Source organism: Drosophila obscura, unplaced genomic scaffold (genome assembly GCF_018151105.1).
Source record: "Drosophila obscura isolate BZ-5 IFL unplaced genomic scaffold, ASM1815110v1 contig_192, whole genome shotgun sequence".
Taxonomy (NCBI): domain Eukaryota; kingdom Metazoa; phylum Arthropoda; class Insecta; order Diptera; family Drosophilidae; genus Drosophila; species Drosophila obscura.
Window position 1 is genome coordinate 3,984,421 of NW_024542781.1, and position 27,225 is coordinate 4,011,645.

At 44.5% G+C, this 27,225-nt stretch overlaps 8 protein-coding genes across 11 annotated transcripts; 5 read left to right on the top strand and 3 right to left on the bottom strand.

Annotated features, from left to right (window-relative positions):
- The first annotated feature begins 476 nt into the window (after positions 1-476).
- LOC111071063 (another transcription unit protein) lies at positions 477-2,817 on the top strand. The gene is made up of 4 exons (XM_022362170.2): positions 477-565; positions 623-689; positions 753-1,422; positions 1,484-2,817. Exons 1-4 carry the CDS (start codon positions 538-540, stop codon positions 2,762-2,764), a joined length of 2,046 nt encoding a protein of 681 aa, XP_022217862.1. The 5' UTR covers positions 477-537; the 3' UTR covers positions 2,765-2,817.
- Positions 2,818-4,692: 1,875 nt separating this feature from the next.
- On the bottom strand, positions 4,693-6,703 carry LOC111071104 (CDC42 small effector protein homolog). Its single transcript, XM_022362239.2, has 2 exons — positions 6,447-6,703; positions 4,693-5,580 (listed from the first exon to the last, which is right to left on the bottom strand). Exons 1-2 carry the CDS (start codon positions 6,693-6,695, stop codon positions 5,572-5,574), a joined length of 258 nt encoding a protein of 85 aa, XP_022217931.1. The 5' UTR covers positions 6,696-6,703; the 3' UTR covers positions 4,693-5,571.
- Positions 6,704-6,732: 29 nt separating this feature from the next.
- Positions 6,733-12,134, bottom strand: LOC111071103 (DPH4 homolog). 2 transcript variants are annotated; one of them, XM_022362238.2, is made up of 3 exons: positions 12,048-12,134; positions 10,409-11,028; positions 6,733-6,819 (listed from the first exon to the last, which is right to left on the bottom strand). In XM_022362238.2, exon 2 carries the CDS (start codon positions 11,026-11,028, stop codon positions 10,462-10,464), a length of 567 nt encoding a protein of 188 aa, XP_022217930.2. In that variant the 5' UTR covers positions 12,048-12,134; the 3' UTR covers positions 6,733-6,819; positions 10,409-10,461. The 2 variants fall into 2 exon arrangements, with proteins under 2 accessions (XP_022217930.2, XP_022217928.2); XM_022362236.2 differs by lacking the exon at positions 12,048-12,134 and adding an exon at positions 11,095-11,214.
- A 1,867-nt stretch (positions 12,135-14,001) lies between these two features.
- Positions 14,002-15,502, top strand: LOC111071045 (60S ribosomal protein L13a). The gene is made up of 3 exons (XM_022362145.2): positions 14,002-14,105; positions 14,477-14,717; positions 15,076-15,502. Exons 1-3 carry the CDS (start codon positions 14,085-14,087, stop codon positions 15,429-15,431), a joined length of 618 nt encoding a protein of 205 aa, XP_022217837.1. The 5' UTR covers positions 14,002-14,084; the 3' UTR covers positions 15,432-15,502.
- A 170-nt stretch (positions 15,503-15,672) lies between these two features.
- On the top strand, positions 15,673-16,612 carry LOC111071044 (uncharacterized oxidoreductase TM_0325-like). The gene has a single exon (XM_022362144.2). It carries the CDS (start codon positions 15,735-15,737, stop codon positions 16,506-16,508), a length of 774 nt encoding a protein of 257 aa, XP_022217836.1. The 5' UTR covers positions 15,673-15,734; the 3' UTR covers positions 16,509-16,612.
- A 282-nt stretch (positions 16,613-16,894) lies between these two features.
- On the top strand, positions 16,895-17,765 carry LOC111071042 (cyclopentanol dehydrogenase-like). The gene has a single exon (XM_022362143.2). The coding sequence runs from the start codon at positions 16,950-16,952 to the stop codon at positions 17,724-17,726; it is 777 nt and encodes a 258-aa protein (XP_022217835.1). The 5' UTR covers positions 16,895-16,949; the 3' UTR covers positions 17,727-17,765.
- A 294-nt stretch (positions 17,766-18,059) lies between these two features.
- LOC111071046 (glucose 1-dehydrogenase-like) lies at positions 18,060-18,984 on the bottom strand. The gene has a single exon (XM_041593662.1). The coding sequence runs from the start codon at positions 18,934-18,936 to the stop codon at positions 18,157-18,159; it is 780 nt and encodes a 259-aa protein (XP_041449596.1). The 5' UTR covers positions 18,937-18,984; the 3' UTR covers positions 18,060-18,156.
- A 2,013-nt stretch (positions 18,985-20,997) lies between these two features.
- LOC111071041 (pre-mRNA 3' end processing protein WDR33) lies at positions 20,998-25,803 on the top strand. 3 transcript variants are annotated; one of them, XM_041593661.1, is made up of 10 exons: positions 20,998-21,114; positions 21,171-21,261; positions 21,326-21,624; positions 21,694-21,963; positions 22,021-22,172; positions 23,605-23,702; positions 23,785-23,911; positions 23,982-24,215; positions 24,276-24,487; positions 24,561-25,803. In XM_041593661.1, exons 3-10 carry the CDS (start codon positions 21,340-21,342, stop codon positions 25,646-25,648), a joined length of 2,466 nt encoding a protein of 821 aa, XP_041449595.1. In that variant the 5' UTR covers positions 20,998-21,114; positions 21,171-21,261; positions 21,326-21,339; the 3' UTR covers positions 25,649-25,803. The 3 variants fall into 3 exon arrangements, with proteins under 3 accessions (XP_041449595.1, XP_022217834.1, XP_022217832.1); XM_022362142.2 differs by having other exon boundaries at positions 21,232-21,261; XM_022362140.2 differs by having other exon boundaries at positions 21,232-21,624.
- The last annotated feature ends 1,422 nt before the right edge of the window (positions 25,804-27,225 follow it).

The following is a 27,225-nucleotide window of genomic DNA, read 5'->3' on the forward strand; positions in this document are numbered from 1 at the left end:
AGTTGTAGTGCTGCAAAGATTCGGTTTTTGCGAAATTCTCAGACTAGCCCCGAAGGACTAAATATACCGTTTTGCAACTTTGTTGATTTGGTATTTATTTGTTACAATCTCAAGCAAAATTTTTGTATGGGCGCTATTTAGTATTTTTTTTGTTACAATCTCAAACAAAATGTTTTGAAAATCGTATGGGGCGCTATTTTAGTATTTTTTGGTTACAATTCCATACAATTTGTTTTGAAAATCTGGTATATTAAGGAACATTTATAATTAATTTATTTTTATAATAATTAATACATTTAAGGAACATTTATAATTAATTAATTTACATTTTTAGTTGTTAAAGTCCGAACTAGGTAGTATTATTAAACCGAACTTCAAATTGGAGCAATATTAACGTGTCCATCGGTATATTTACGGTATATTTTGATATTGACAAGGTATATTTCTGAGGGTGGTATATTTATTATTAATAAATCCGCGGTCACACTGATTCAAAGTGGCATAAAATACAAAATTTAATTAAAAACGAGAAGAATTATGGGCGACCAAACCGATGATGAAAGTGGTAAGTTCTAGTTACGCTTAGATCGTGCGGCAACTGTACCAAATGTTTTTTTCTTAGGCTCGTCCGGGTCGAGTCGCAGTGGCAGCCGTAGTCGCAGCGCCACTCCGCAAGGTAGCGCGCCCGGGTAGGTTTCTGATGCATTTTCACTGAATAAGGACGGAAAAATACATGTTCAACTGCTTTTTAGATCGCCACAAAGTCGTAAATCTGGCAGCGGCAGTCCCCGTTCACGTTCCGGCTCGCGATCATCCCGATCAGGCTCTGACTCTCCCCGAAGTGCCCGGTCGGGGTCGGCACATAGTCGCCGTTCCGGATCCAGGCAAAGTCATCGTTCTGGCTCAGCCCAGAGCAAAGGAGCTGGCTCTGTCCACAGTAAGCGCTCCGGGTCTGACCACAGCAAACGATCTGGCTCCGCCCACAGCAAGCGCTCTGGTTCTGCCCACAGCAAGCGCTCTGGTTCTCCCCAGAGCGCCAGATCCCGCAGTCGCTCCCGTAGCGCCACACCGAAGGGTAGTGGAAATGAGGAATCGCGCTCGAATTCTCCAAATCTGCAAATTGACGATGAACGCGCCAACTCTAAGAGCAAGAGCCGCAGCCGCAGCGGCAGTCGCACCTCCAGGTCCCGCTCCAAAACGGGTTCGCCACGTTCCAAGTCGGGAACTCCCTCGCGTAGCCGGAGTCGTAGCGGCTCTGGCTCCGGCAGCGACATTGCTGCGCCCAAAAAGATGACGCGTCGGGCCAGTGGCTCGGAAAATGAGAAACGCAAGAGCGGAAGCGACAGCGACATGGAAACCTCGCCTACAAAGGCCAAGAAGTCGCGTTTGATTGACTCGGATAGCGAAAGCGACAAAGAGGAGGTAATTCCATCCCACCCAAGGATTGTGAAACTTTTTTAACGTTTAATGTCAACATTTACAGGTTAAGAAAGCTCCGGCCGCCGCGGACATCTTTGGCGATGCAGATGATATCAGCGATGACGAGGAGCCGCCGACCACAAGCAAATCGCCGCGTTCGAGAAGTCGCAGCGGGAGCAAGTCCCGATCCCGAAGTCGCTCTGTGAGCCGTTCTCGATCAAGGTCGAGGTCCCGGTCCCGTTCACGCGCCCGAACAGAGTCGCGCCCGCAAGCAGCGCCCAAGGAGTTGGAGCCGGAGCCATTGCCTGAAACCCTCATCAACGTGGAAATCCCTCGCATAGCGGCGGACCTCGGCAAGGAGCAGCACTTCATCAAGCTGCCCAACTTTTTGTCCGTGGTTACGCATCCGTTTGACCCGGAGACATACGAAGACGAGATTGACGAGGAGGAGACCATGGACGAGGAGGGTCGCCAGCGCATCAAGCTCAAGGTGAGCAACACCATTCGCTGGCGCGAGTTCATGAACAACAAGGGGGACATGGTCCGAGAGTCGAACGCCCGGTTCGTGCGATGGTCCGATGGGAGCATGTCCCTCCACCTGGGCAACGAGATCTTCGACGCCTACCGACAGCCGCTGCTGGGCGATCACAACCATCTCTTCATACGCCAGGGCACCGGTCTCCAGGGCCAGGCCGTGTTCCGCACCAAGCTGACATTCAGACCCCATTCGACGGAGTCGTTCACCCATAAGAAGATGACCATGTCGCTGGCGGACCGCTCGAGCAAGACCAGTGGCATCAAGATACTTACTCAGGTGGGCAAAGACCCCACGCAGGACCGCCCCAGCCAGCTCAAGGAGGAGGAGGCCAAGCTGCGCCAGGCCATGCGCAACCAGCACAAGGCACAGCCCAAGAAGAAGAAGGCTGGAGCGGGTGAGCCGCTCATCGGCGGTGGCACCTCCTCTTATCAGCACGATGATGGCAGCGACGACGAGAATGCCATCAGCCTGAGCGCCATTAAGAATCGATACAAGAAAGGATCCGCCGGCAGCGCCCAGCCCGAGCCCAAGGCTTCCACCATCTACTCCTCGGACGAAGATGAGGGCTCCGACTTCGAGGCGCGCCGCAGCAAGAAGGGGGACAAGGCCAAGGCCAGCAAGGCCCTCAGGGATTCGGACAGCGAGTCCGACGCAGACAGTGCCAAGAGCGCCAAAAGTGGCACCAGAGCAGGCAGCGCCAGCGGCAGCGATGACGGGGGAAGCCGCAAGAGCGGCTCCAGCAAATCTGGCAGCGGCAGTGGGAGTGGCAGCGGTTCGGGTAGCGGCTCAGGAAGCGACAATGAATGAATTATCGATAAGAGCTGTCCATTTCATTGATTTATGTAATAAAACTTTAAAAAGATTTAAAAGATTCTTGAAATTTTCTTATGGATACCACCACCACCGGTTGCCAAAAGGTGTTGAATGCGATATTTCCTTTATCAGCTACACATATGATATTGTACTCTAATCATTAAATACGATACACCTATCTATAATGAAAACGAGAAGGAACGTGTGAGTCGCTTCTGGGGACGCGACTCTACTAATACCCGTACTCAGTCAGTATATACATTTTTGAGCTTATGATTTTTAAGAATTTTAGAAAAAAAAAAAATTTTACATTTTACATTTTTTTGCTACATATGATATCTACATCTACATATACAATGTGTATTCTACATCTAACATGTATATTTTACATGTTCCAATTAGATGAACGCGGCAGAATGTGCGAGCGAGAAGGAAAATGAGATGCGTTGTCGGTGGCGGGAGGGGAAGCAACTGAAAATTAATTTCTTCATTCTGGCTATAATTATTATCCGATCTGATTCAGATTCGGCAATCTGGTAGATATGGGCATTTTCTACGATACTGCGTTTTTTAGTTTTATCGTATCTTTAAAACTGTGCCTGCCACAGATTTTCGTCCTTTGTGTGGGCGGAAGGGGGCGGGGCGAAATTTTGAAATACACTTGTAGCAGTGTGATATCACATGAGTCTGGAAACCAAATTTGGTTTCTCTAGCTCTTATAGTCTCTGAGATCCAGGCGCTCATCAAGACGGACGGAAGGACAGACGGACAGACAGACATGGCTATATCGACTCGGCTATTGATGCTGATCAAGAATATATGTATATACTTTATGGGGTCGGAAACGTTTCCTTCTCTGCGTTGCACACATCCACTTTTACAACAAATCTAATATACCCCTTAACTCTTTTTTGAGTACGGGTATAAAAAACCAGTCGACACGTTCTGATTCCGGGGCACAAGTGCCGCGACACTCATTTAATACCCGGCACTTAGATAATCCTCAGATTTACTTTAATTTTGCCATACATACAGTCATGGAAAAATAATAGAAACGGTAAACATACTTTGTATCCAGACTCCTGTGATATCACACTGTTAAAAGTTTAATCTAAAATTTTGCCTGTGGCTTTATTTTGGCTACAAATGATCTGCATTCTAGTAGATCTGGTATAATCAATCTACATTATTCTGAGTTTTCGGTTTGTTACGTATGACAGAACATAAGGCCATTATCTGATCTACACGAATCTAATATGTATACCCCTACACTCTTTGAGTACCGGGTATATATCCATTTGTACATATACAAAATCGGTTGAATTTTGGTTTGATTATTATGGTTGTGCACTTCTTATAATTTACCTATGTACAATACGATGAGAAAATCGGACGCACGCCCTTCAGCATCTGTAATATTTTGTTGGAAAGAGCACTGCAATTAAATGATATGATATATGATATGAGGCGATACAAGATCAACACTGCCCGTAAAAAAACACGAAACACTTTTTGTTGGTTTTCAAATATACGTATGTATATATTTCCATAAATTATTGCTTAAATATTTTGTTTATACAATTAGACTATACGCTTAAACCCAACGCATGTTCCAACTTCATTTTATTTTACTGTTGTTTCTATGTTAAATATCTACAACTGCATTTAGTCCATAAATATATATAAGTATCTTTTGTTTTCTGGTACATTCTCTCAATGTGGGACTCTACAAAGGTACGCGATCTACATATTCTGCATGGGGTCTACAAGGGATTTCTTTCTAGAAGAAAAAAACAAATATTCTATTCCGCTCTGTAAACAAATATTCGAATTAGGAAAATATCATAAACATTCTATGCTCTCTTGTGTGTGTGTGTGTGAAATATGATTGTGCGACAGTTGTCCATAATGTCTATATATAGTTAATAACATTATCTAAAGGCTAAGGTCAGCGTTTGCAAAAAACGATTGCTTGTTGCACCATTTTCATCCAAATATACAATTAGATCAGATCAGACTATTGTTGTTAGTTGTGCAACTGATCATAGGGCTCGTTCTAGTTATTATTCCATACGAATGTACTCTGTGTACACGTACTCTCTCGAAAGATTCGGTTACAACACTTGTATGTATTTTGCATTATATTGTTGTATGGTATCTAGTCGCTCTCGACGGATCATGCCACAGGAATTGGAACTGAGACTGGATTTAAATGTCCCTTGTACGTGGGTTGGCTTGATCCTGATTTTTGGCATTAAGTACATCCAAAAATGCTACGTAATGATGCAGTTACAAGTACTATATGTATATGTATGGTACACATATCTTGAAATGCTTAATTGCTTAAACAATTATTTGCTGGTTTAGTCGGTTGGCACTCTTTCTGCGATTTTTCATTTAAATAATACTCACAAAAAGCGAACAGAACAGCCAAAATCTAGGGACTCCGATACAAAAAATAGCTGACAGCTGACAAGTTCCACCCCCCACAGCTGGACAGCACACCCTGGAGTCCATTGTCCGTTATATGTTTAGGTATTGTGTGGAACCCATTTCGAAACAGCTTCTCCCTATCCTCTCCTCTCCTTTCCACGCTCTTGCTTTCGGTTTTTGTCAGCACCTTTTATCCGTCTGTTCCTCCGTCCCTCGAGGTCTCTTGCTGTCTCCCTCCTCCGCCGCCTGATAACACGCTCCAACAAAGAACTGTAAAAAGTGCCACCCCTCTCTCTCTCTCTCTTCTTTGCTTCTTGTAAAAATTGCACAAAATGCATTTTATAGCGATGGGACGAGCGCTTCTTCCATCAGCAGGCCTGCGAAAAAGGGGGCAAAAAACAAAAGAAACACAAGTTGAGATTACTTATTATTATAATACATGAATACATATGTATGTATGTACGACTGCAAGTCTAAGCGATGTACCAGACCGTGGCCGCTACACTGCACTGCTGCACTATGCACTTAGTACCCCACGGCCATGGGCGAGGCGGTGGCCAGCAGGTGGGGCAGATCTTATCATCACGGTGCCCAAAGTAAATGGATGTTAAGCATGAACGTGCCGCCACAGGGGGAGTGAAATATACGAGTATTAATTTAATTTGAACGAAATGGGGTGTGTGTTCCGTCCCAAAAAGGGGTCTGGGATTTGGGTTAAACTGCTCATTCCCACAGTAGTATATGTATGTAGTCTCAATGGTTTCTATAGAAACGCTCCTTTTTTTTTAGTCGAACATTTAACCTCCCAAAACCATTTATGTGTTTTGGTACTGTGATTCTTTGTGTTCCTTCTCAGCTTTAAGAGATACACACGAGTAATTGAAGGACATGACTCCAATTTCCTGCATTAAATAGATCGGGATCGGCTGGCTCTCTTACCCTGCAGCATAATTCGTTTTCTAAGACTGAACCTCAGGTTGAAATGTATGATATCATATGGGCTATGTAACAATCATGCCCGATCAATCTGTTCTAGTAATCAATTTATGTAGGTGCTAAATGGCCCTACTCTACTTCCATTGCTGCCTTCCATCGAATCACGACGTGATTCGCACATTAAGAGAGCGCATCAGAGCGCAGAATGTCAACAACAGAAAACTCATGACACATGGTTTAACAGATGAAGCACCTCAGGAAGGCTGGCAGATCAGATCAGATCCAGATACCTTCTGCGGTTACTTACATGCAGCGAGTGTATTGACGTCGCCTCGTAGCCGCCCTTGCCCTGCATTTGGGTTGAGATCGCGTTGAGGCGGTTCGCCGAGAGCTCCACGTCCGCGGAGCCAATGTGCCCGGTGTGCACAAAGTTCGTGGGATTCCCAATCATGGATCGGTCGATGCGCAGGCGTTGGTGGGGGCGGCGGGAGGGCGATCGCTGCTGCTGAAAACAGCACGAGAACCACTGCAGCCAAATCTCGCCGGTGCTGGCCATTTTGTGGGCTGCTCTTCTGCTGGACGGCGTCGTTTCAGTCTTGTGGTGGTTGCTAATGGTGAGGCTGCAGCTTCCAGCCAGGTTGACGTCTGTTGGCGTGGATTACGCACTGCCACGGCCACGACTGTAAAGATGGATGAATTAGATTTCAATTAGATTCGTTTTGTTTGCTCCAGAAAGGCAGCAGAGTACAGAATACAGGGTACGGAGGAGTCTGCAAACATGTGTAGGAGGAGGTTGTCTGCTCTACTTATTGCCCCACATTGTATGTGTGTTACCTTGCTTTTCTCTTCACACGCCGGGACCTACGAAGCATCTAAAGATCAACAGAACTTTCGTCGAACAGCAGAAGCAGAAACAGAACAATAAAATGAACAAAATGTAGCCCCGAGGTGTCGGTTGTTGGTTCTTGTCTGGGAAGGGAAGGGAAGCGAAGCCAAGAACAAGAACAAGAAACACACAACAATTAATTGGCACTTTTGTGTAATTAAGATTGAGAGAAAGACGCAAAAAAAGCACACAATCAAACAGACGAGCCGAACCGAACCGAACGACGAAAGAGCTAGAGGAGAATAAAACAAAAAGCCGCTGGACAAGACCAAGTCGAAGCTATCACTCACGATCTTCGCGGCTTGTTGATTGCCGCTTACTGCTGGCCCAACAACGGGTTCTGGGGAATATCTCTGTATATCTCTCCTTTGCTTGGCCTTCATTCCAGCTGGATCGCAGATCGCACCTCACTTGAATAAATACCATTCCATTGTACTATTGTACAGGGAAGAATCATCATTTTTTTTTATTTTTTATTGCAAAAATCAACTGTTTCGGAGGCAGCAGCTGGATCGGGAATCGATTGATTCAGATTCAGGGAATGCTGAAAAACATTTGTCTCTCTGGGATACATTTGTCATAATAATAGTAATACCCACCTGTGATTCATATATTATCATGCTTGGACGACTGTTGTTATGGCATATCCCTCCCTCCCTTCAACGAAGCCACCAACTTCCATCTTAAACTGAGACAGTTTTCATTGGATTATGATCAGTCTATGACAACGATTTTCCACGCTGTTTCCCGACATTGATCGGCTCGAACTGCTCTACTGCTTTCTACCTATGTACATAAATATGCGAGATCTTTTCCGTCTGCCTCTGCCCGCGTTTGGGGCAATTAAAGCTGCTCAAGCGGCTTTAATGCTCAGTGAAAACAAAATGAAAGTGGCAGGCAGAGTAAGACGGAGACTGGAGGAGTCGGCTTAAAATACATATTACACATACATACATACATATAGTATCTGCACTTTCCGACAGCGAGCGTTATCTGGCATCGCGCTGTGACGCGTGTCACAAAAAACAACCATAGAAACAACAACAACAACAACAAGAGCCATTGACTGACTTACGAGCGGCAAATGCGCTAAAGCGTTTCAATTTTCTGTGTCAAAAGGTTATTAAAGTGAGAAATGAGAATATACCCAGAGATCAGAGACAAACTTTCCCACATTGGCGGTCAAACTTTAGCAACAATAGCTTACAATAATATCATTAAGGAATGAAGAACTTGTCAGAAAACATGAAAATCATGAAACATTACCCTTAACCATTAACAGCCGAGTGAGTTTAAAATTATACAATTAAAAAAAGATTAATTCAGTTTTTCTTAAATTTAATTTTTTTTTTTGATACAATGGCAAAATACGGGAGTCAAGCTCAGTGTATAAATTTGGCTATTTTAAGGATTTTTTAAGTGATCTTAAATTTTTTAACTTTGCCTATTTTTGAACTTTTCAAATTAAAAGTACAAAAATCAGGTGTAAGTACTAAATACATAATAAAAAATGGTTTTGAAATTTTAAAAAGTTTATTCTGTGCGTATATGAACAAAAAGAATTTTGCAAAACAATTTGTCTAGTTAAAGTAACGACTATTTGAAAGTGACCGTTTTTCTGTACCCCCTTGGGGTACAATGGCTAGAAAATAAGTTAAAGGTATCGATTTGAAGGTATTGAAGCCGCCAGGATACAAATACGGAAAATCCCCTTGTTACACATTTATAAAGCACACCAATATTATCTTTACCGCAAGTAAGTACATTTGTATGTAAATTTTTGTTAAAACTGCTGGAAATCAAGAGTGCCTGCCGTTTTATGTAAATTACATTTGTGCACATGCTCATGGACACACATACATAAGTATGTATTTACATACATAGAAATCGAAAGCTAGACACCGTTAATTATCAATTGAGTGACGTACTTATCCGGCCAGAGGCCCAGAGAAAGAGAAGTAGTAGAGAAGAGATGGAGCCAGAGAGATAAAAATAAAATATAAAAAACTCCGGCCGGCTCGGCTCTTCTGTGTGCGTAATGAATGTTGTGCCAGTGGCGAGGACGGGACGGGACGGTGGCACAGGGACAGAGGGGGTCCGACAGCGAATTACTCGACGGCACTGTGCAATAATCGTAAACAAATGGATACCATACCCAATGGGCTGAGTGCGGTTTTTCTTTTGTTTGTTCCATTTTGCTACATTTATAAACATGTTCTGTGTTCCTCTGTTTCTCTCTGTTTTTGCAGCTGCTGACATCATCGTCATCATCGCGACTGGTATCGGGCATCGAACATCGGGCGGGGTTATTGAATCTTACCAGAAAATAAAAATCCACAAAACTGGGCGCGAGTGCAAGTAATTATTATACTTATTGTTAAGGCGCTTAAATATAAAAAAAGGGCTGTCTGGGCGCACGTTATGCGGATGAAGACCTAACGGGAATACACGATGAAATAAGATTCTCAACTGTAATAGGGGGATCAGGAGTAGGAAAGGAATTAGTTATGGCATTGTGCAGGCGGGGAAACTGTTTTTGCTGCCTAATTAGCTGACCTGATTTAGTATTTGCTTTGAGTTTGCTTTAAGTTTAGTAAAAGTATTGATTTAATCCAACAAGAAGAACTTCCATATACATATATATTTCCTATTATCAAAATGGTTCCTATTATCCTAAACTTAAAAAGGTGTGTTTAGATAGATACTAGATTGTGTACAGACTGGTAGACCCTCCAATATCTATATAAAAGCTGGTATAAACTCATAGAAGTCGGGAGAGTGCTCTCCATGGGGATATTTTCGACGACATTCTAAGACCGTATCCCAATACTCCTTTAAAACCCATATTTCAGAAACGAAATCCTTAACAGTGCTCCGGCTGGAGGTTTATTGGGAATCACCTCCGTCCAGCATCCAAATTTAAAGAGTGACCCAAAAAGCGCCCACGAATGATCGAAATACCAATATTATGTATGCTCCAATCCAACAATTCACACGCGCCAAAGACATCAACGTTGCTGTAATTTATTTTCGCGCAGCGGAAATGAAATTTATGCAAGCCAATAGCTAGGCCCCAGACTGGGAGTGGGAGGAGCTGCAACCGAGCTGATGTGTGCCACATATTACATCATTTTTGGGGGAGTCAAGCGACAAAGTTGGGCCACTGAAAGGAAAGGGAATGGGAAGCGACAGGGGCATGGGCATGGGCATATGTGTGTGCGTGCAGGACGCAGCCATCGGCATCGATGACAACATGTTTTGCATATCAAAAGATCCGTTCGTTGAGCAAGGGTTCAAGAAACCAATAAACGGGCTATCATATCATTTATAAGAAAGGGATAAGAAATACAAAAAAAAAGTCTTAATTGAATAGTGAATATTACATGCATTGGCATTGTCTCCGACGGAGGTTTATCGTTATTCCATCGTTATGTGTTTATTCAGACATTGCCGGAGATTGTTTCACAACAATCACCAAAGAACACTCGCTGCACTCCACAATCGCGTCACTTGTGACTAGCCCGCTTTGTCCGGGTGACTCATCGATGGTTCCAGCTCCGTCCAGCAGATATTGACCGCCGCAGCGGCAGTCGTACGCATAGCTCCACACTGTCACCGTCTCTTTGTCTGCGTCTGCGTCACCGTCAGCCTCGCCACCATCTTCCGTGACTTCTACTTGGATGCTTCGCATGTCGCTACTCGATATGTGGGCATATATGTTGTTGTGCGCTTGAAATTTGGACTGCAGCAATTCGGCATCATAGTGTTTACGCTTGATTGGATCTTTAAGCGTGTTCCAGGCCTCGTTTATAGCGTTGAAGTCGCTCAGGTTCTGATCTTTTCGCTCCTCCACTCTCACCGTTCCCTCATTTGGGTCAGCCCCATCATGCTGCTGTAGTTTGTCGGGATGACACTGTAGTATCAATTGTTTGTAGCTGCCTTTGATCTCTTCAAAACTGGCCGTCTCTGCCACTTTGAGAAGCTCATAGAAGTTGGGCATCATCTGCAAGACAAGAAGTTCACATTAAATCCATGAGTGAAAATTGAATTGGACGAAGAAAATACTTACATTTAATAAAAAAAAACTGTGGAAACCCGCTGTCAGGTCGCCAAGTTTAACTTTATCATGTTTTCTATTGGTTTCCAGGAGAAAATGTGCGTTTCATTTTGTCACTGTCGGCGACGTCCCGTTTACCAACACTTGGTGTTCTGGCGCCACAACAGCTGTTTATTGTTTGTTTACATGATAAATCACGAGAACACAAACACACACACACACACATCGCAATGATTACCAGTAACTTTAATCAATACCAAACCAAGCACAGCCGCAGCCACCCCCACGCAAAAGCAAGCCCAACCCTCCTCTCGGAGCCATTCCCTTTGTTCTGAAAACGGAAACAGCCCCAAAAAGGAGTGTGGTACGTTTTTGTCATGTTGCTAGGTGGCGATAAAACAGCCTTTTCACATATGTACAAACATCTTTGCGTGTTTTTTAACCATAATTCCCACTCAGCCAATCTCGCAAAGATCCCGTTAGAAAAATGAGTCGAATTTTCATCGCGGCGTCTATTAAGTTGTCACTTTTAGCACACACGCACACACTCGGCCGCTCGCTCTCTCTTTCTGGCACACATGTACAGAAAGTGGTACATATTATTGTCAAAAAGTCAAGCCCCAATTGCACTTGGAGAAGGGGAAACAAGGTCAACAAACTGGTTCGACAGCAGCAGCCAAAAATATACACATATACATACACAGGACAGGAGAGCGAATGTCGCTGCAAAAACCAAGCAACGTAACGCATACATTGACCTAATTTTTAAATTACCAAACAAAAAGAACGGGGATAAAATGGGACAAGAGGGCAAAAAGGGAAGGGCCGACCCCAATCAGAAGGGGCAGAATGTATTAATTTGTTCATTTTGAGGTAACTAAAACTAAAGCCCCAACAAACCGCAAATTTGTAGACGAACCAAATGTGGTTGCCGTGCCGCCACTAAACCAAGACTTGCCTCTTACCTTTTAAGGTGTCGACTTTTCCTGCCGTAGCTGCTGCTGTTGTATCCGTCGATATTGCTCCTTTCTATGCTTTTACATATATTGTGATTCTGTTTTTTCAGTTCAACACACTTTTCGCGTAGCACATTTATATCATTTATATAAACAGTTTTTTATTGTCACGTGCACTTGCCAAAACCATTCATTGCATCTTGTATTTTCCGAGCGCGCGGCAGCAATTCCGAAGAAATTAATTTCGTTGTATTTTCCGAGCGCGCGGCAGTAGAGGTGTCAAACCATCGAGGGCACTATCGATAGTATCGCTATTTTACTGATGGCCTCTACTATCGACGGTTTTGAGACTATCATGATAGTATCGAGCTACAGTCGTTGCGCTTTTGATATGTTTGGATTGGCTGCTATAAAATACGAAGATAAATTTGTAAAAAAAATCGACAGGTGGCATCAAATTTTTACAATGGACAAGTTCCTAAAAGGTTTCAATGGTTTTTTAATAATTATTTCAGCCCGATACTATCACGATAGTATCGATTGTTTTTTCAAAACATTCGACGTTGATATTCCTCGATATTGATATTCCGTTTAATATTACCAGCTAGCTGGGACTCTCAGCCCTAAACAAATAGTTTTATCCAATAGATACATAAATTTTGTTCAGGATTGGTTAGTTTTTAGAACTCTTTTTCATTGGATTGTTTACATATTAAGGTTCAAACAAAAACGCCCAAAGCATAAAACTTAAATGTTGACTAAATGTGACGTCACATGTTGCTGGTCAACCAAGTTTCTTCTATGCGTATGGATTTTTGTATACCTTATTTCCTTTAATTGAGGTTAAATTTAATATTCCAAGCTCCATTGAAATATTAATAATGATTTTATCCTAGATTGACAAGTTTTTAACCTCTTAATGAATATATTTGTGTGTTATAAATACATATATCCCGGTTCTGATACCTATTATTGGTAGTCGTGAGCTGCAAAACTTTTTTAATATCTTTAGAACAGAGATGGAATAGTTTTTGCATTAATTGGAGCCTGAAAATTCAAACAATATCTCAAGTCCATAATATCCATTTTCCCAAGGTATTCAGACTTGTTGCTCATTCCGTGCTAAAGTTGCAGAACAATGCTGCCTATTCATTTCCAGATGTTGCTGAAATTTTTCCCACACAAACCATGTATCGCGTATGGAATGACGCAACAATGAATCTTCATTCCATACGCGCTCCCGTAAGATACATTTGATTTTGTATGGGAAAAATTTCAGCAACATGCTGCCACACCACGAAAATGAGGGGAAAGTCTCCACAAAAACACTCTATTCTCCACTGAAAAGAGAGCACTCTCCACGAATTGAGAGCAAATTTTGAAAACTCTCCACGAATTGAGAGCGAAAAATGTCAGTATTTTTGGTGCGCTAAATTGAGTTTGGCGGTCAATTTGAAATGTGTCTTAATATTTGGAAAAATAAATATTCCACTTGATTTGTTTTGTCGAGTGTGACTGGAACCTCAGAAACGTCATTTTCAAAATATGCCGTAAACATACCGAGAAAAAAAATTTTTACCATTTTGAGCGTCTTGTAAATATTATGGTTTCAAATGCACAATGGATCCTGATGGAACTAGTTCTAGTTCAATGGCCAAAGTAATCAGGGTGACCATATACGGTATTTAAAATTCGTTTTGATTTACATATTAAGGTGATGGTATATTGGTAATTAGCCAATACTGGTTATTGCCGCCACTAGTAATCAGACCTGAAAAATGCTTATCGATATGTCGAATCGATAGGTACATTTTTAACTTTATTTTCTTAATCTCTTAGAATTAACAGATACAAATATATTAGTATCCAAATAAGATCGCACAAAAGCAAGTTTCCATATGAAAGAGTTTTCCCGGAGGTAAATTTCATAAAAACCAGCATTTATTATTTTATCGATAGTTCCACATACACATTGAAAGCAACCCTGCCGTACGATGCTTGAGCTGTCAACGCAGTTTCCGCTTTCTTTCCGTGCGGTTCTTAAACATGACTGGTTTAACGAACAGGGTAAGTGCCGAAAAAAAGGCAAATAAACCAATCTAATGTGACGGTACTATCAAACAAATGTATGCAAAGCGTTGAGTACCATGTGGACTTGTGGTGACAGTGATAAAATGTTGCAAGTGGCAACGAACAGCCTGTGTTTTTAGTGGCAAAACAGTTTCCCCCCTGTACACGTGCCCAAGTCAGCGGAAGTATTAGCGTATGTGAAAATGAGCAATTGCTGCACAAAATGAGCATGGGTAGAGTGAAATGTGTTCATTATTATTTCTAGAATGTGAAATGGCGGAAAATTCAGCTTGCACACATTTGTTTATACGGCGCTCACAAAACATAACCTCACATTTCTGACGATTGTTTTTGTGCTCCCCTTGCAGACCGTTGTTATTGATGGTCGCGGCCATTTGCTTGGCCGTCTGGCCTCCGTCGTCGCCAAGTACCTGTTGCAGGGCGGCAAGGTGGCCGTCGTGCGCTGCGAGGAGCTGAACCTCTCCGGCCACTTCTACAGAAACAAAATCAAGTTTTTGGCCTACTTGCGCAAGCGTTGCAACGTCAACCCAGCCCGTGGTCCCTTCCACTTCCGTGCCCCCTCTAGGATCTTCTACAAGGCGGTCAGAGGTATGTACAGGCCCAAGGCGAGTGGAGTTCAGCCAATCCGTGATGTTTTCAATCTTATTACCTACATTATTTGAATGAGAAACCATGTAAACAAAACATAACTGAGTGAAGCTGGTCCAACCATTCCTGCCTCTTCCCTCTGAAATCATGTATTAACTGTCTCTTCTTATTTTCTTTCAGGTAAGCTCGTGTTTCAGAGGTCCTCCAAATTTAACTTTCGTGATGATTATTACTATCTTACCTACATTATTTGAACGAGAAGCCGTGTAACCAACCTAAAACTGACTCGCCCATCAGATTATCAAGCCTGCTTCAGCCATTGTGCCTTTACTAAAGTACTGGTTTTTCTCCTTCGCAGGCATGATCCCACACAAGACCAAGCGTGGCCAGGCTGCCCTCGCCCGTCTGCGTGTGTTCGATGGCATCCCATCGCCCTACGACAGGCGTCGCCGCGTCGTTGTCCCCATCGCTATGCGTGTGTTGACCCTGCGCTCCGACCGCAAGTACTGCCAGGTCGGCCGTCTGTCGCACGAGGTTGGCTGGCACTACCAGGATGTGATCAAGAGCCTGGAGCGTAAGCGCAAGGCCAAGTTGCGCGTAACCCTCAAGCACAACCGCGAGCTGAAGAAGCTGACTGTCCAGGCACGTGAAAACATCGCCAAGGCGGCTGAGCCCTTCAACAAAATCATCAAATCCTATGGCTACGAGGTTTAAGGACAACAAAAACACCGGCAGATGCGTAGCAGTTTTTTAAAGGAAATAAAACAACATCTAAGTTTAAAAAACAATCGTCTTGTGTAGATATTCATACTGAGGGGGACGGCGAACGACGCATTGATGGATCTGATCAGGGAAAGTTCTTCGAATTCCTATCGAAAATGTTCATCCACAAAAAGCTTGCCACTAACAGCTGATCTGCGAAAGCTTTTCCAGTCAGCTGTGTCTGTCTGCGACAGGGATGCATGTAAAGAAACTTTCGAGTGTCCAGAGTTTTTTAAAGATCTTCACGATAATATAATGTCTGTCTTCAAGGGCAAAGTAATTATTGTAACCGGAGCCAGCTCTGGCATTGGGGCAGGTGCTGCCGTCCACCTGGCGAGTCTTGGTGGACTCTTGGTAATCGTGGGACGCAATGTGGAAAAGTTGAAGGAGACCGCTGACGGTATTTTGGCTGCTGGGGGAGCTCCAGCGTTGCAGCTGCAGGCCGAGATGACCAAGGAGGCGGATGTGGAGAAGATAATAGCCGCTACCCTGGAGAAGCATGGTCGTATCGATGTACTGGTCAACAATGCAGGGATTTTGGAGACTGGATCCATCGAGAACACCAGTCTGGAGCAGTTCGATCGTCTGATGAACACTAACGTGCGGGCCATGTACCAGCTCACTATGCTAGCCACCCCCGAGCTGATTAAAACCAAGGGAACCATTGTGAATGTGTCTAGTGTGTGTGGAGTGCGTGCATTTCCCGGTGTCTTGGCCTACAATGTGTCCAAGGCAGCCGTGGATCAGTTCACAGCCTGCGTGGCCCTAGAACTGGCTCCCAAGGGCGTGCGCGTCAATGCCGTCAACCCCGGCGTAATTATCACCGAGATACACAAGCGCGGCGGCATGGATGAGACAACGTATGCAAAGTTCTTGGAGCACTGTAAGGTCACCCACGCACTGGGTCGCCCTGGCGAGGTAAAGGAGGTAGCAGCGGCCATTGCATTCCTAGCCAGCGATGCGGCCAGCTTCAGCACTGGAATAAGTCTGCCCGTGGACGGTGGTCGCCACGCCATGTGCCCCCGCTAATACAACTCGTTTGGGAAACACGTAGCATCTATGGCATTTAAAGTAAATATCTATATCTGTATCTCTGCATACAGGTTAATAAATTTATACAACGTACATATGTACATAGTGTAGTTTCAATAGTAGCGAAGTAAAATCTTCAAAGCTCCGAAGTAAGTTTCTTCTTCTCTTTAAAAAACTATAAACATTGTGCGCGTATATATGTATGTATGCATATGTATGTAATATGAATACTGACTATCTCATACTCGAAATATCAACTCTATAGTGCGTTAATTGACTGATAATTATCACCCAATTCCTCATTTCACAACGACTGGAAATAGCCCCAAAAGCTGGGGCTATCGATATTGTTATCGTCAACACTCGACACCCAACACCACCAATTCCTCCATTCCACTCCCACTTCCAGAGGTTCGTTCGAAGAGCCAACACAAATAAATGATGCCCAGTTTCAAAGATAAGGTTATTATTGTGACAGGTGCCAGCTCCGGGATTGGGGCAGGCACTGCCGTTCACCTGGCCCGTCTGGGTGGCCTCCTGACCATTGTGGGACGCAACGTGGAGAAGCTGAAGGCCACTGCCGACGAGATAGTCGCCGCGGGAGGAGCCCAAGCTCTGTTGATCGCAGCAGACATGAACAGGGAATCTGATGTGGAGCAGATTATTTCTGCCACGCTGGCTAAGCACGGACGCGTCGATGTGCTGGTAAACAATGCGGGAATTCTCGAGTTGGGCACCATTGAGAACACCAGTCTGGAGCAGTACGATCGCCTGATGAATACCAATGTGCGCGCGATCTATCACCTCACCATGCTAGCCACCCCCGAGCTGATCAAGACGAAGGGAAACATTGTTAACGTATCGAGTGTGAACGGCATCCGATCCTTCCCCGGCGTGCTCGCCTATAATGTGTCCAAGGCAGCCGTCGATCAGTTCACCCGCTGTGTGGCCCTGGAGCTGGCTCCGAAGGGAGTGAGGGTGAACTCTGTTAATCCCGGAGTGATCATCACCGAGCTACAACGTCGTGGCGGGCTAGACGAGGAGGCATATGCCAAGTTCCTGGAGCACGCAAAGGTCACCCACGCACTGGGTCGCCCTGGCGAGGTAAAGGAGGTAGCAGCAGCCATTGCCTTCCTAGCCAGTGATGAGGCTAGTTTCACTACCGGCGTTAGCCTGCCCGTGGACGGTGGTCGCCACGCCATGTGTCCGCGATGAGGTGTGCTGGCATCTATTCCGAGTCTCTCCAGAATAAATTTGGTTAATCGATTTTATAATATACATAAGTTTGTTCATTTCATTGGGCAGCAAGGGAAACAAGCAGCGAGTCTGTGAAATATTCGGAGATCTGCTCAAAAAGAAGACAAGTAGTACACCAACACTCTGCAAGGGCTCATCAATGGCACTGGAGTCATTTCTGAAGGTCGTCTTTGCTAACAATGTGAGATCTATGTACTTATATAACTTGTGAGACGATCAACAAAAAAAGGCATGTCTCACAACCCCTGGTCACCCGAACCGTGCGTGATGTGTCCCCCTAGTAGCTGTTCGTTTTAAGCTATGTATATTTATTATAAAAGGCACAAAATAAATGCAATAACTGATCAGACGGGAGCTCATTTGCGTATCTATTTGGAGCAAGCGAAGTCTATCTGGGACACATGGCGTGGCGACCACCGTCCACGGGCAGGCTAACGCCGGTAGTGAAACTAGCCTCATCACTAGCTAGGAATGCAATGGCCGCCGCCACCTCAGACACCTCTCCGGGCCTGCCCAGAGCGTGGGTGACCTTTGCGTGCTCCAGGAACTTGGCATATGCCTCTTCGTCTAGCCCGCCACGACGTTGTAGCTCGGTGATGATCACTCCGGGATTAACAGAGTTCACCCTCACTCCCTTCGGAGCCAGCTCCAGGGCCACACAGCGGGTGAACTGATCGACGGCTGCCTTGGACACATTATAGGCGAGCACGCCGGGGAAGGATCGGATGCCGTTCACACTCGATACGTTAACAATGTTTCCCTTCGTCTTGATCAGCTCGGGGGTGGCTAGCATGGTGAGGTGATAGATCGCGCGCACATTGGTATTCATCAGGCGATCGTACTGCTCCAGACTGGTGTTCTCAATGGTGCCCGTCTCAAGGATTCCCGCATTGTTCACCAGCACATTGAGCTTGCCGTACGCCCGAAGGGTGTCGGCCCACACACGCTCAGTGTCCTCCGGCTTGCTGATGTCGCCTGGGGTGCACACCACTTGAACTGGAGTGGACTGGCTCACCTCATTGCATTGTTGGGCCACCTTGTTCAGGTTTTCCACATTCCGTCCGTTCAGGGCCAGGCAGGCGCCAAGTTTCGCGAATTTGAGAGCTGTTGCGGCCCCAATCCCAGAGCTCGCTCCTGTAATTAAAACAACTTTACCGGCGAAACTCATGATCCCGTGTTATGCAAGATTTGATCAAGGTCGTCGCAATCAGACCCTCAGAAATATAACGAAATATACCTTATTATTTTTTTATATACCGTAAATATACTGACGGACACGACAAGATGCGTTTGATATTCCTCGATTTTGATATTCGATTTAATATTTCTAGGTAGCTATGACCCTCAGCACTACACACAAAAATTTCTCCGATTCATGAATCAATTTCCCACGGGATTAGTTAATTTGAAGGACTCCTTTTTTATTGACTGCTTTACAAAATAGGATTCAAGCAAAACAAGTAAAAACATAAAACGTCAGCATGTACGGAATGTGACGTCATTATTGCTGGTCAACCAAGTTTCTGATATGAGTATGGACATTTGTACACCCTTTAACTAAAGTTACATTAATACCCTCACCGTTCATATGGAAAAAGTATGCACTGTCATAAATAGAGAAGTTTATAATGGAAATAATCAAATAGAAATTACTCGCTAAAATAATTGAAAGTCGATTTTCACTATTATGTTGAAGCCCTTTAGGTCTTATGCTATATGACTGTATTTGTATATATTTATATCTACCACTAATTCCCTTCCACTTCTTAATTCTTCCCTTCCTTTAATTACTATTTACTATTAAGTACTATTAAGTAGCAATTTTCCTCAATTATTAGGTGCTACCATTGCACGTAAACATAAATTAAGCCCGAAGTAGAAAAACATGGTAAGAGCTAGACTTCATCAATCAATGTCTATGACGGGAACATAATATATAGGACAGGTCTAAATTAAAAGTTGTCGTATACTCCGAGTTCCACTAGCGGAGATGTACATATAGCTGATCGGACTCATACGTTCCGTAAGGGCTGAGGGATGTGGAATGACATTTCATATGTATGTTCCCACATGCGAATGCGGATCGTACGGCATTGGTAGCGCTCGTCCATAGGCTGGATCCGATGGTGGGCGACTCTGATAGGGATCTGCTGGTCTATGATACGGTGCCCACGGATATCCGAGGGCCGATGAAAACATCGATGTTTTTAGAAATTGTTGTGTAAGCTAACCATAACCCATTACGTTCCGAAGGGATTTTTAAAATCTTTTGGATGGCAGACGTCACAGACTAGCAACATAAATGTGTGTCATATTAATTTTTTTCTAATATGTTGTATTTGTCACGTACACAACACATGCATGCTTTCTCCAGAGGCTCGTCTATGTCCAATGTGGATTCAGTGGAGGGACAATTATTTTTTCCATAAACTATTACAATAAGGGTAGCCTAACAAGAGGATTTAAATCAGAGACTATTATAACTAAATTGGCCCTAAATTTTGGGCTAAATGTTGTATTTGTTTGAATTAATTTGTTACATAAGAAAGGTCGTATATACAGGTCCATATATTTATTTAACTATTACATTAAGGGTTAACAAAATTAAAGGTGTCTATATACCGTCCATATATGTATTTAATTTAATTTATGCAACTAAAAACGAACTAACCTCCGTAATCATTAAAATTTTTTATTTTTTTCTATGTAAAGCCTAGTACTCAGATCCAAAAAGTGTTTGCTAGCAGAAATATGTCAGATATTCTTCTAGCGGCCAGTGGTGTGACCAAAGGTGTGCACTGCATTCCGTACGGTTACACTGCTCAGACAGATGCTTGGTTTTGTTTAAAGTTAATGCCTAGGCATATCCTGGGCTCCCCAATATTTTATTGGCAAGGAAATGTGTCTGACTATCAACAGCAGCAAATGGCAACGCCTCCCGTGCCGACCACCGTGAAGATAAAATGTTTTGCAAACAATATTTGTTTTATATTCATGAAAATTAATAAAAAATAATAAATTATACTATCCATATAATTGTCATTAATTTGTCTTCACTATTAAAATATTTCATTTGGTTTTTTGTTCTCATTTTGCAATGTTTACGTTCGTTTTTGCTAGCAGAAAATATAAAATTGATATCTTTTTCGAGGGGCGCTAGCAACATACCAACGAATAACGAACAACGAATAAATAAAAACATCGATGTTTTACAAAAATAATCGATGTTTGGCACACTTGGTCACACTGGGCACCGAGCGGAATATATAGCACTTTCTGTCGCAAAATAGCGCTTCTGAGACTTAACATCGATGTTTCTCCAGCTCTAATCATCTGTACAAGAAAAGTAAGTGGTGTGGCTGTCGCCCGCACAAAACTTTGCATTTAATATTAGCTTTGAAGCGAGCAAATCGACACAGCGCGGAGCTGGGCGCCGTGTGATTGTGTGTGTGTTTTATTGCAGAAACGTCGACGACGCGTAGCGAGAAATTCGGTAAGGGAAGTAAGAAGAGAAGCGTACCGTACGTTAAGCTAAGAAGGAATACGCAAATACACAGAATAGCAAACAGCAATGGACGTATCACAGCCACCGCCTCAGTTGCTGACGGCGCCATCTGCGCTGGCGACAAACTTCACATCCCTTCCTCCTCCCTCGATGGGCGGACAGCACTACAGACATTACCATCCCCATCATGGCTCCAACAAGCATGGCTACAACCAGTTTAAGCCCTTCATGCCGGGTGGCTTTCAGCGGCCCTTCGGCATGTCCCAGGACGATTTCGATGGCAAGCGATTGCGCAAAAGTGTAATGCGAAAGACCGTGGACTACAATGCGTCCATCATCAAGGCCCTGGAGGTGAGTGTGAAGGCTTTCATTGGCTTGGTCGCACCGCAATTTCTATAAAAATATTTTACTTGCTTGCAGAACCGCCTATGGCAGCGTGATCACAGGGATCGACTGGCCCTGCAGCCCGATAGCATATATGTGCCTCATATGCTGCCGCCTTCCAGCTATCTGGACAACCCCTCGAATGCAGTGACGACGCGCTTTGTCAAGACGGCCACCAATAAAATGCGCTGTCCCATCTTTACGCTAGCCTGGACGCCAGAGGGCAGGCGTCTGGTCACAGGAGCCAGCTCAGGCGAGTTTACGCTGTGGAACGGACTTACATTCAACTTCGAGACGATCCTTCAGGTGAGTTGGAAGCCCGCCAGCGGCGCAGCTAATCAACTGATGTGTTGTGTCGCCCAGGCCCACGATATATCGGTGCGCACCATGGTCTGGTCACACAACGACAGCTGGATGGTAACCGGAGACCACGGCGGCTATGTCAAGTACTGGCAGTCCAACATGAACAACGTCAAGATGTACCAGGCCCACAAGGAGGCCATTAGGGGAATAAGGTATAGCCATTTAATTGTAACTGTCAACTGTACTATTTACCCATCCGTAGCCGCTGACGCGAGCATGAGGCTGCCGTCAATAGCAAGTCAATGTCACAGCCAAAGCCAGAACACGGTCAAAATCGAAACACTAGCTCGCGTTGCTCACTCTCGTTGTTGTTGTCCTTGTCGTTGTCCTTATCCCATTGTCTCGCTAGACGATCTGACTCGGGCCGCGTGGGCAGTTGCGGGCATTCATATCCTCAGACACCTTGTTAGATGTTTACTAGGTGATCGATTACTCCTAGGGCTGTTGCTGTTTGCTGTTTATCAATAAAGTTATCACTCGAGCAACATGCCATTTAGCCGGTTTAGCCGTCCCTCCCTCCTAGCCTTCCTTGACTGGGGAAATTATGATTAAACAAAAGTTCCCCAAGAGAACATCCCCATATCTGTATGTTGTAAACCCTCAGAATGAGAACTCCTCTGTGTTATAGCTATAAACAATTAAAGACTGAAAGTGAAATGCAATACTGAGATACCTGAGAAACAATAAAAGCAACCAACTTAACTGAAAACGAAACCAGTGCACCATTTTATTTACGCGGATCACAGCATCAACAACAACAAATAAAATAAAAACTGAATGCAACAACAGATTGTTAAAAAATTCGGGGGTTCGAGTGTTTTCTTTTGTGAGCCGGTGCCGATCCCGATCCACCTGGCCTGCCCCAGGCTGGAACCATTCTGGCGACTGGGCCAACAACATCTTGCGAGCGCATCTGCCAACAGATAGCTCAGCACAGTCAATCGAACTTGTAGGACTCTACAGTAAACTCCCGAAGGCATCGACATATTGTTAAACGCCTTCATTATGGATGCGGCGACGTCTGAATGCGTGCGCTTCTATCCGAAGAATTCCTCAAATTATACTTTACAAACCTTTTCAATTTGTTTTATGGTTTTTGTTTGTTTTTCCTTTTAAGAATTGAATCTAAATTATCTTAGTTCAATAATCAATAATACCTACTGCAAGGAATAATTAATTTGGATAAGTAGATTACATTTGCAAGAATATTTAAGAGGCGGAGAGCCCTCAAAATAAAGAAATAAAATATTTGAAAACTGAATTTGAGGAATGCAATACTTAAGAGAAATATTAAAATATCGTTAAATTAACGCCCATACCCCACCCAATTGATGATGTGATGTCGTCTTCTGGTGAAGAATAAAATAACTGAAATCAATCCAGTGATATATCCCGTCCCATCCAACTCACACACCCTTGTCCAATATTTTGTAAATATTATAGAAGCTAAGATCAGCAAAGCAAAGCAGATATAAGATTAAAATGCGCTAAGGCACATGATTCATTCATACACACACACATACACAACTCAATCCGTATTTTGTTACGTTCTAACCTTTCTCCAATGCAATCCAATAAACGCAGTTTTAGTCCAACGGACAGCAAGTTTGTCAGCGGCAGTGATGACGGCACTCTGCGGATCTGGGACTTTATGCGCTGCCAAGAGGAGCGAGTGCTGCGAGGTGAGCCCTTACCTTACCACCAGGGTGGTCTACTGGTCTACAGCAAATTAAATGTAAACATTTTCCGCATTTTAATGTATAGGTCATGGTGCCGATGTCAAGTGCGTGCACTGGCATCCTCACAAGGGAATGATCGTGAGTGGGAGCAAGGATAACCAGCAGCCCATTAAGATCTGGGACCCCAAGAGCGGGATTGCCCTGGCCACGCTGTGAGTATCCCCCTCTTGATTTTGAGAATCGTCAGCAACTTTTCATTGAATCACCTCCAATTTTAAACAGACATGCCCACAAGTCCACGGTGATGGATCTCAAATGGAATGACAATGGAAACTGGCTGGTCACCGCCTCGAGGGATCATCTGCTGAAGCTCTTCGACATACGGAATCTGCGGGAGGAGGTCCAGGTGTTCCGTGGCCACAAAAAGGAGGCCAGCTCTGTGTCCTGGCACCCCATTCACGAGGGCCTCTTCTGCTCCGGCGGCTCCGATGGATCCATTCTGTTTTGGAATGTTGGGTGCGTTTGGCTTGTAGTTTAAGAGTGATTTTGTCTAAGAAAATCTTCGATCTCTTACAGAACGGATAAGGAAATTGGCAGCGTGGAGACGGCCCATGACAGCATTGTGTGGACTCTGGCCTGGCACCCGCTTGGGCACATTCTGTGCTCCGGCTCGAACGATCACACAATTAAGTTCTGGACCAGAAATCGTCCGGGAGATCTTATGCGTGACAAATACAACCTGAACACATTGCCCGCCAGCTTGGCTGCATTGGATGAGTGTGAATACGGTAAGTTCTTTTGTTTTGGATGGTCCGCACAGAGAGTGTTGCGCATCTGCTTTACGTACTTCCGTTCCCACAGATGATGCCATAATACCCGGCATGGGACCTGAGGACAGGGTGGAGTTTACCGAAAGCCTCACAGCCGATAAGGGCTTCATTCCCGGCCTGGATCTGGATCCCAGCAAGGCTCTCAGCGATCGGGACAGGGAGAAGAAGGTGCCCTACAGCAAGCCCATACCACGGAACTTCCAGGTGCAGTGGGCGGGTCCTCGCCGCGCCGACGATCCGAGTGTGCTCACAATCCACGAGGAACTGGCAGCTCGTGAGGCCAAGGACTTTTCCAACGGCCTGACGCACCAGCAGATAAGCGAAAACACCCTGGAGGGCATTCTGGCCAGTGGCATGCTGAACGGCCTCGATCCACACACAATTGTCGGCGTTTTTGCCTACAATCGCTTCATTCGCGTGCATCCCGATTCGCGTCTGATGGGGGCCATACGTCAGGGAGCGGACTTCCTCAACAAGTACGTCGACGCTGGCAAGTTGGAGGAACTGAGCGATGTGGTGCCCCTGAAGGATCGATCAAGATCTGTCTCCCCCGCGGTGGAGGTTCGCGGCGAGGTGGCCTCGCCCCCAACGAAGAAGTCCCGCTTCGAGCCCCGACAGCACAACGCACAGTTGGTATGCGTGCGCGAGCTGCTGCTCCTGAAGAAGCCCTTCCTGCCCTCGCTCGTCACCGCCAAGGCCCAACAGCCCAATACGGAGTTTGTGGATGAGCCCCCATTGGAGCAGCGCGAGCGGGAGAGAGAGAGGGACCGCGACCGCGATCGCGAGAGGGAACGGGATCGAGATCCATCCCAATCAAACAGACCCAATCCATGGGCTGCCAATGCTCCCTGGTCGAACAATGGAAACGGTGGGAGCGGAGGCGGAGGGAATGGCGGCAATGGCTCAAACGGCTTCAGCAACAACGGCCCTGAGAACTTCAACGAGCGAGAGCGGGACCAGTTTCCGAAGAGTGGCAACAACAACAACTCAAACAGCGGCGGACAGCAACGCCGCAGGCGTGGCAACAACAACTCCGGATCCAGTGGCGGAGGTGGAGGCGGTGGCAGTGGTGGCAGCGGGAGCGGAAGAAATCGGGGGCGAAACAACAGACGCTTCTAAACAGAATCAAATCCAGGAACCATCCACACTGATCCACACATTCTCTAATTGTAAGCCGACTCCTTTCGTTGACTCAATCACGCATGCAACATTGCTTTTTAATGCGAACACTCGCCTTGTATTGTTTTAGAAAGAAAAGAAACTGATTTGTAATATAATCCAAAAATGTGTTTTCATTCCGGGTCGATTCTGTGATCACAATGGTTTCGGTTGCCCTACCAAGTCACGATTTCACCTACTAATCTCACGTTTTTTCCAGCTGTAAGCTTTATTATACGAGTATATACATATGTATGTATGAATTCATGAAAGAATTTAAAATTAAACAGAACTATGATGGTAAAGTAAGAATATTTACACTTGAGTAGGAAGGTGTTAGCCTCTATAGACGGATATCTTAGCATCCTCACAAGATCTGAGAAAGAATTTCCACCAAAGTGCTTAAATTAAAATACAAATATCTTCCAAATAATCCTCCTGCCCTGTACAAGATCATTATATTGTCGAAGTGCAATCAATTTGACTTATTGAACCTGGTGAAAATAATCATATACGAAATACGAGTATATTTAAGAATAAAGTATTTTTTTGCAGTTGATTGTAGTCAATGTTCAATCATTCAACATAAAGAAAATTCGTTTGGGTATTATGTTCAGTTCTTATAGTTGATAAAGATGCTAGAATCGAAAGAGCGTGTAATTTATTCGAACTCATTATAACGTCTTAGCGAAAGAGATGCTTCTAATTCCCGGCCCAAATGATATGGTTCCAAATGTGCCCGAGTTGTAGCTATCTTTAAGCAAGTTTTATGCTATCCAAAAATACACATACAATTTGATGAGAAAACTAAGCTTCCGTCTCAACCTCGTCCAGGATGCTCCCGTCTGTCCTTTGTCGTCGAGTTGTGCGTCTCCACCTCCAGGCTTTGCACAATAGTGCTCCTGGATCTGGATGTACTTCACAGCTTTCTCCTCAGTCACGACCAGCACCCCGGACGACCTCGCCCATAATCCACGTCGACAATAGCTGCATGGAATCAGCAACAATATTTCTCATTAAGCAGAAAAGGGATAGAGGGAGTGCTTAAATACACCTTGCCCTTGGCTAACAAGTGGGTTGCGTTCCTAGAAAACACCGACTTAACTGAAAACGTCTTAAGCGACCCATAGACTCAATATAAAATAGTTTTAATATTGTATATCAGTGTAGAGATTGGTGCTAAGACTCTCTCACAAGACCTATGATGTGGTCTGCATGAACGCCAACGTTCCCAGAGAGCCTAGATTGGAGAGTTTTGGAACATTGGGACCAGTGATGCAAAACCGAACACATACAACAAGAATTAAAATCAGAACTGAAGAAAACAATTAAAACGCCGAATTCAGTGAAACCTGAGCAGTTTGCTCAATCTGAATTATTTTAGAATATTTAGCATTGATTGCTTTTTAAAAATTGTTTTTGATTTTAACACCTAAAGCCGGCCCTGAAGTATAACAGTACGTTTAATGCCGTACGTTAGATAAGGGATCAAATTAGGTTTAAGAGATCGTCCACTACTGGCTTGTTGCTGCCTTGGG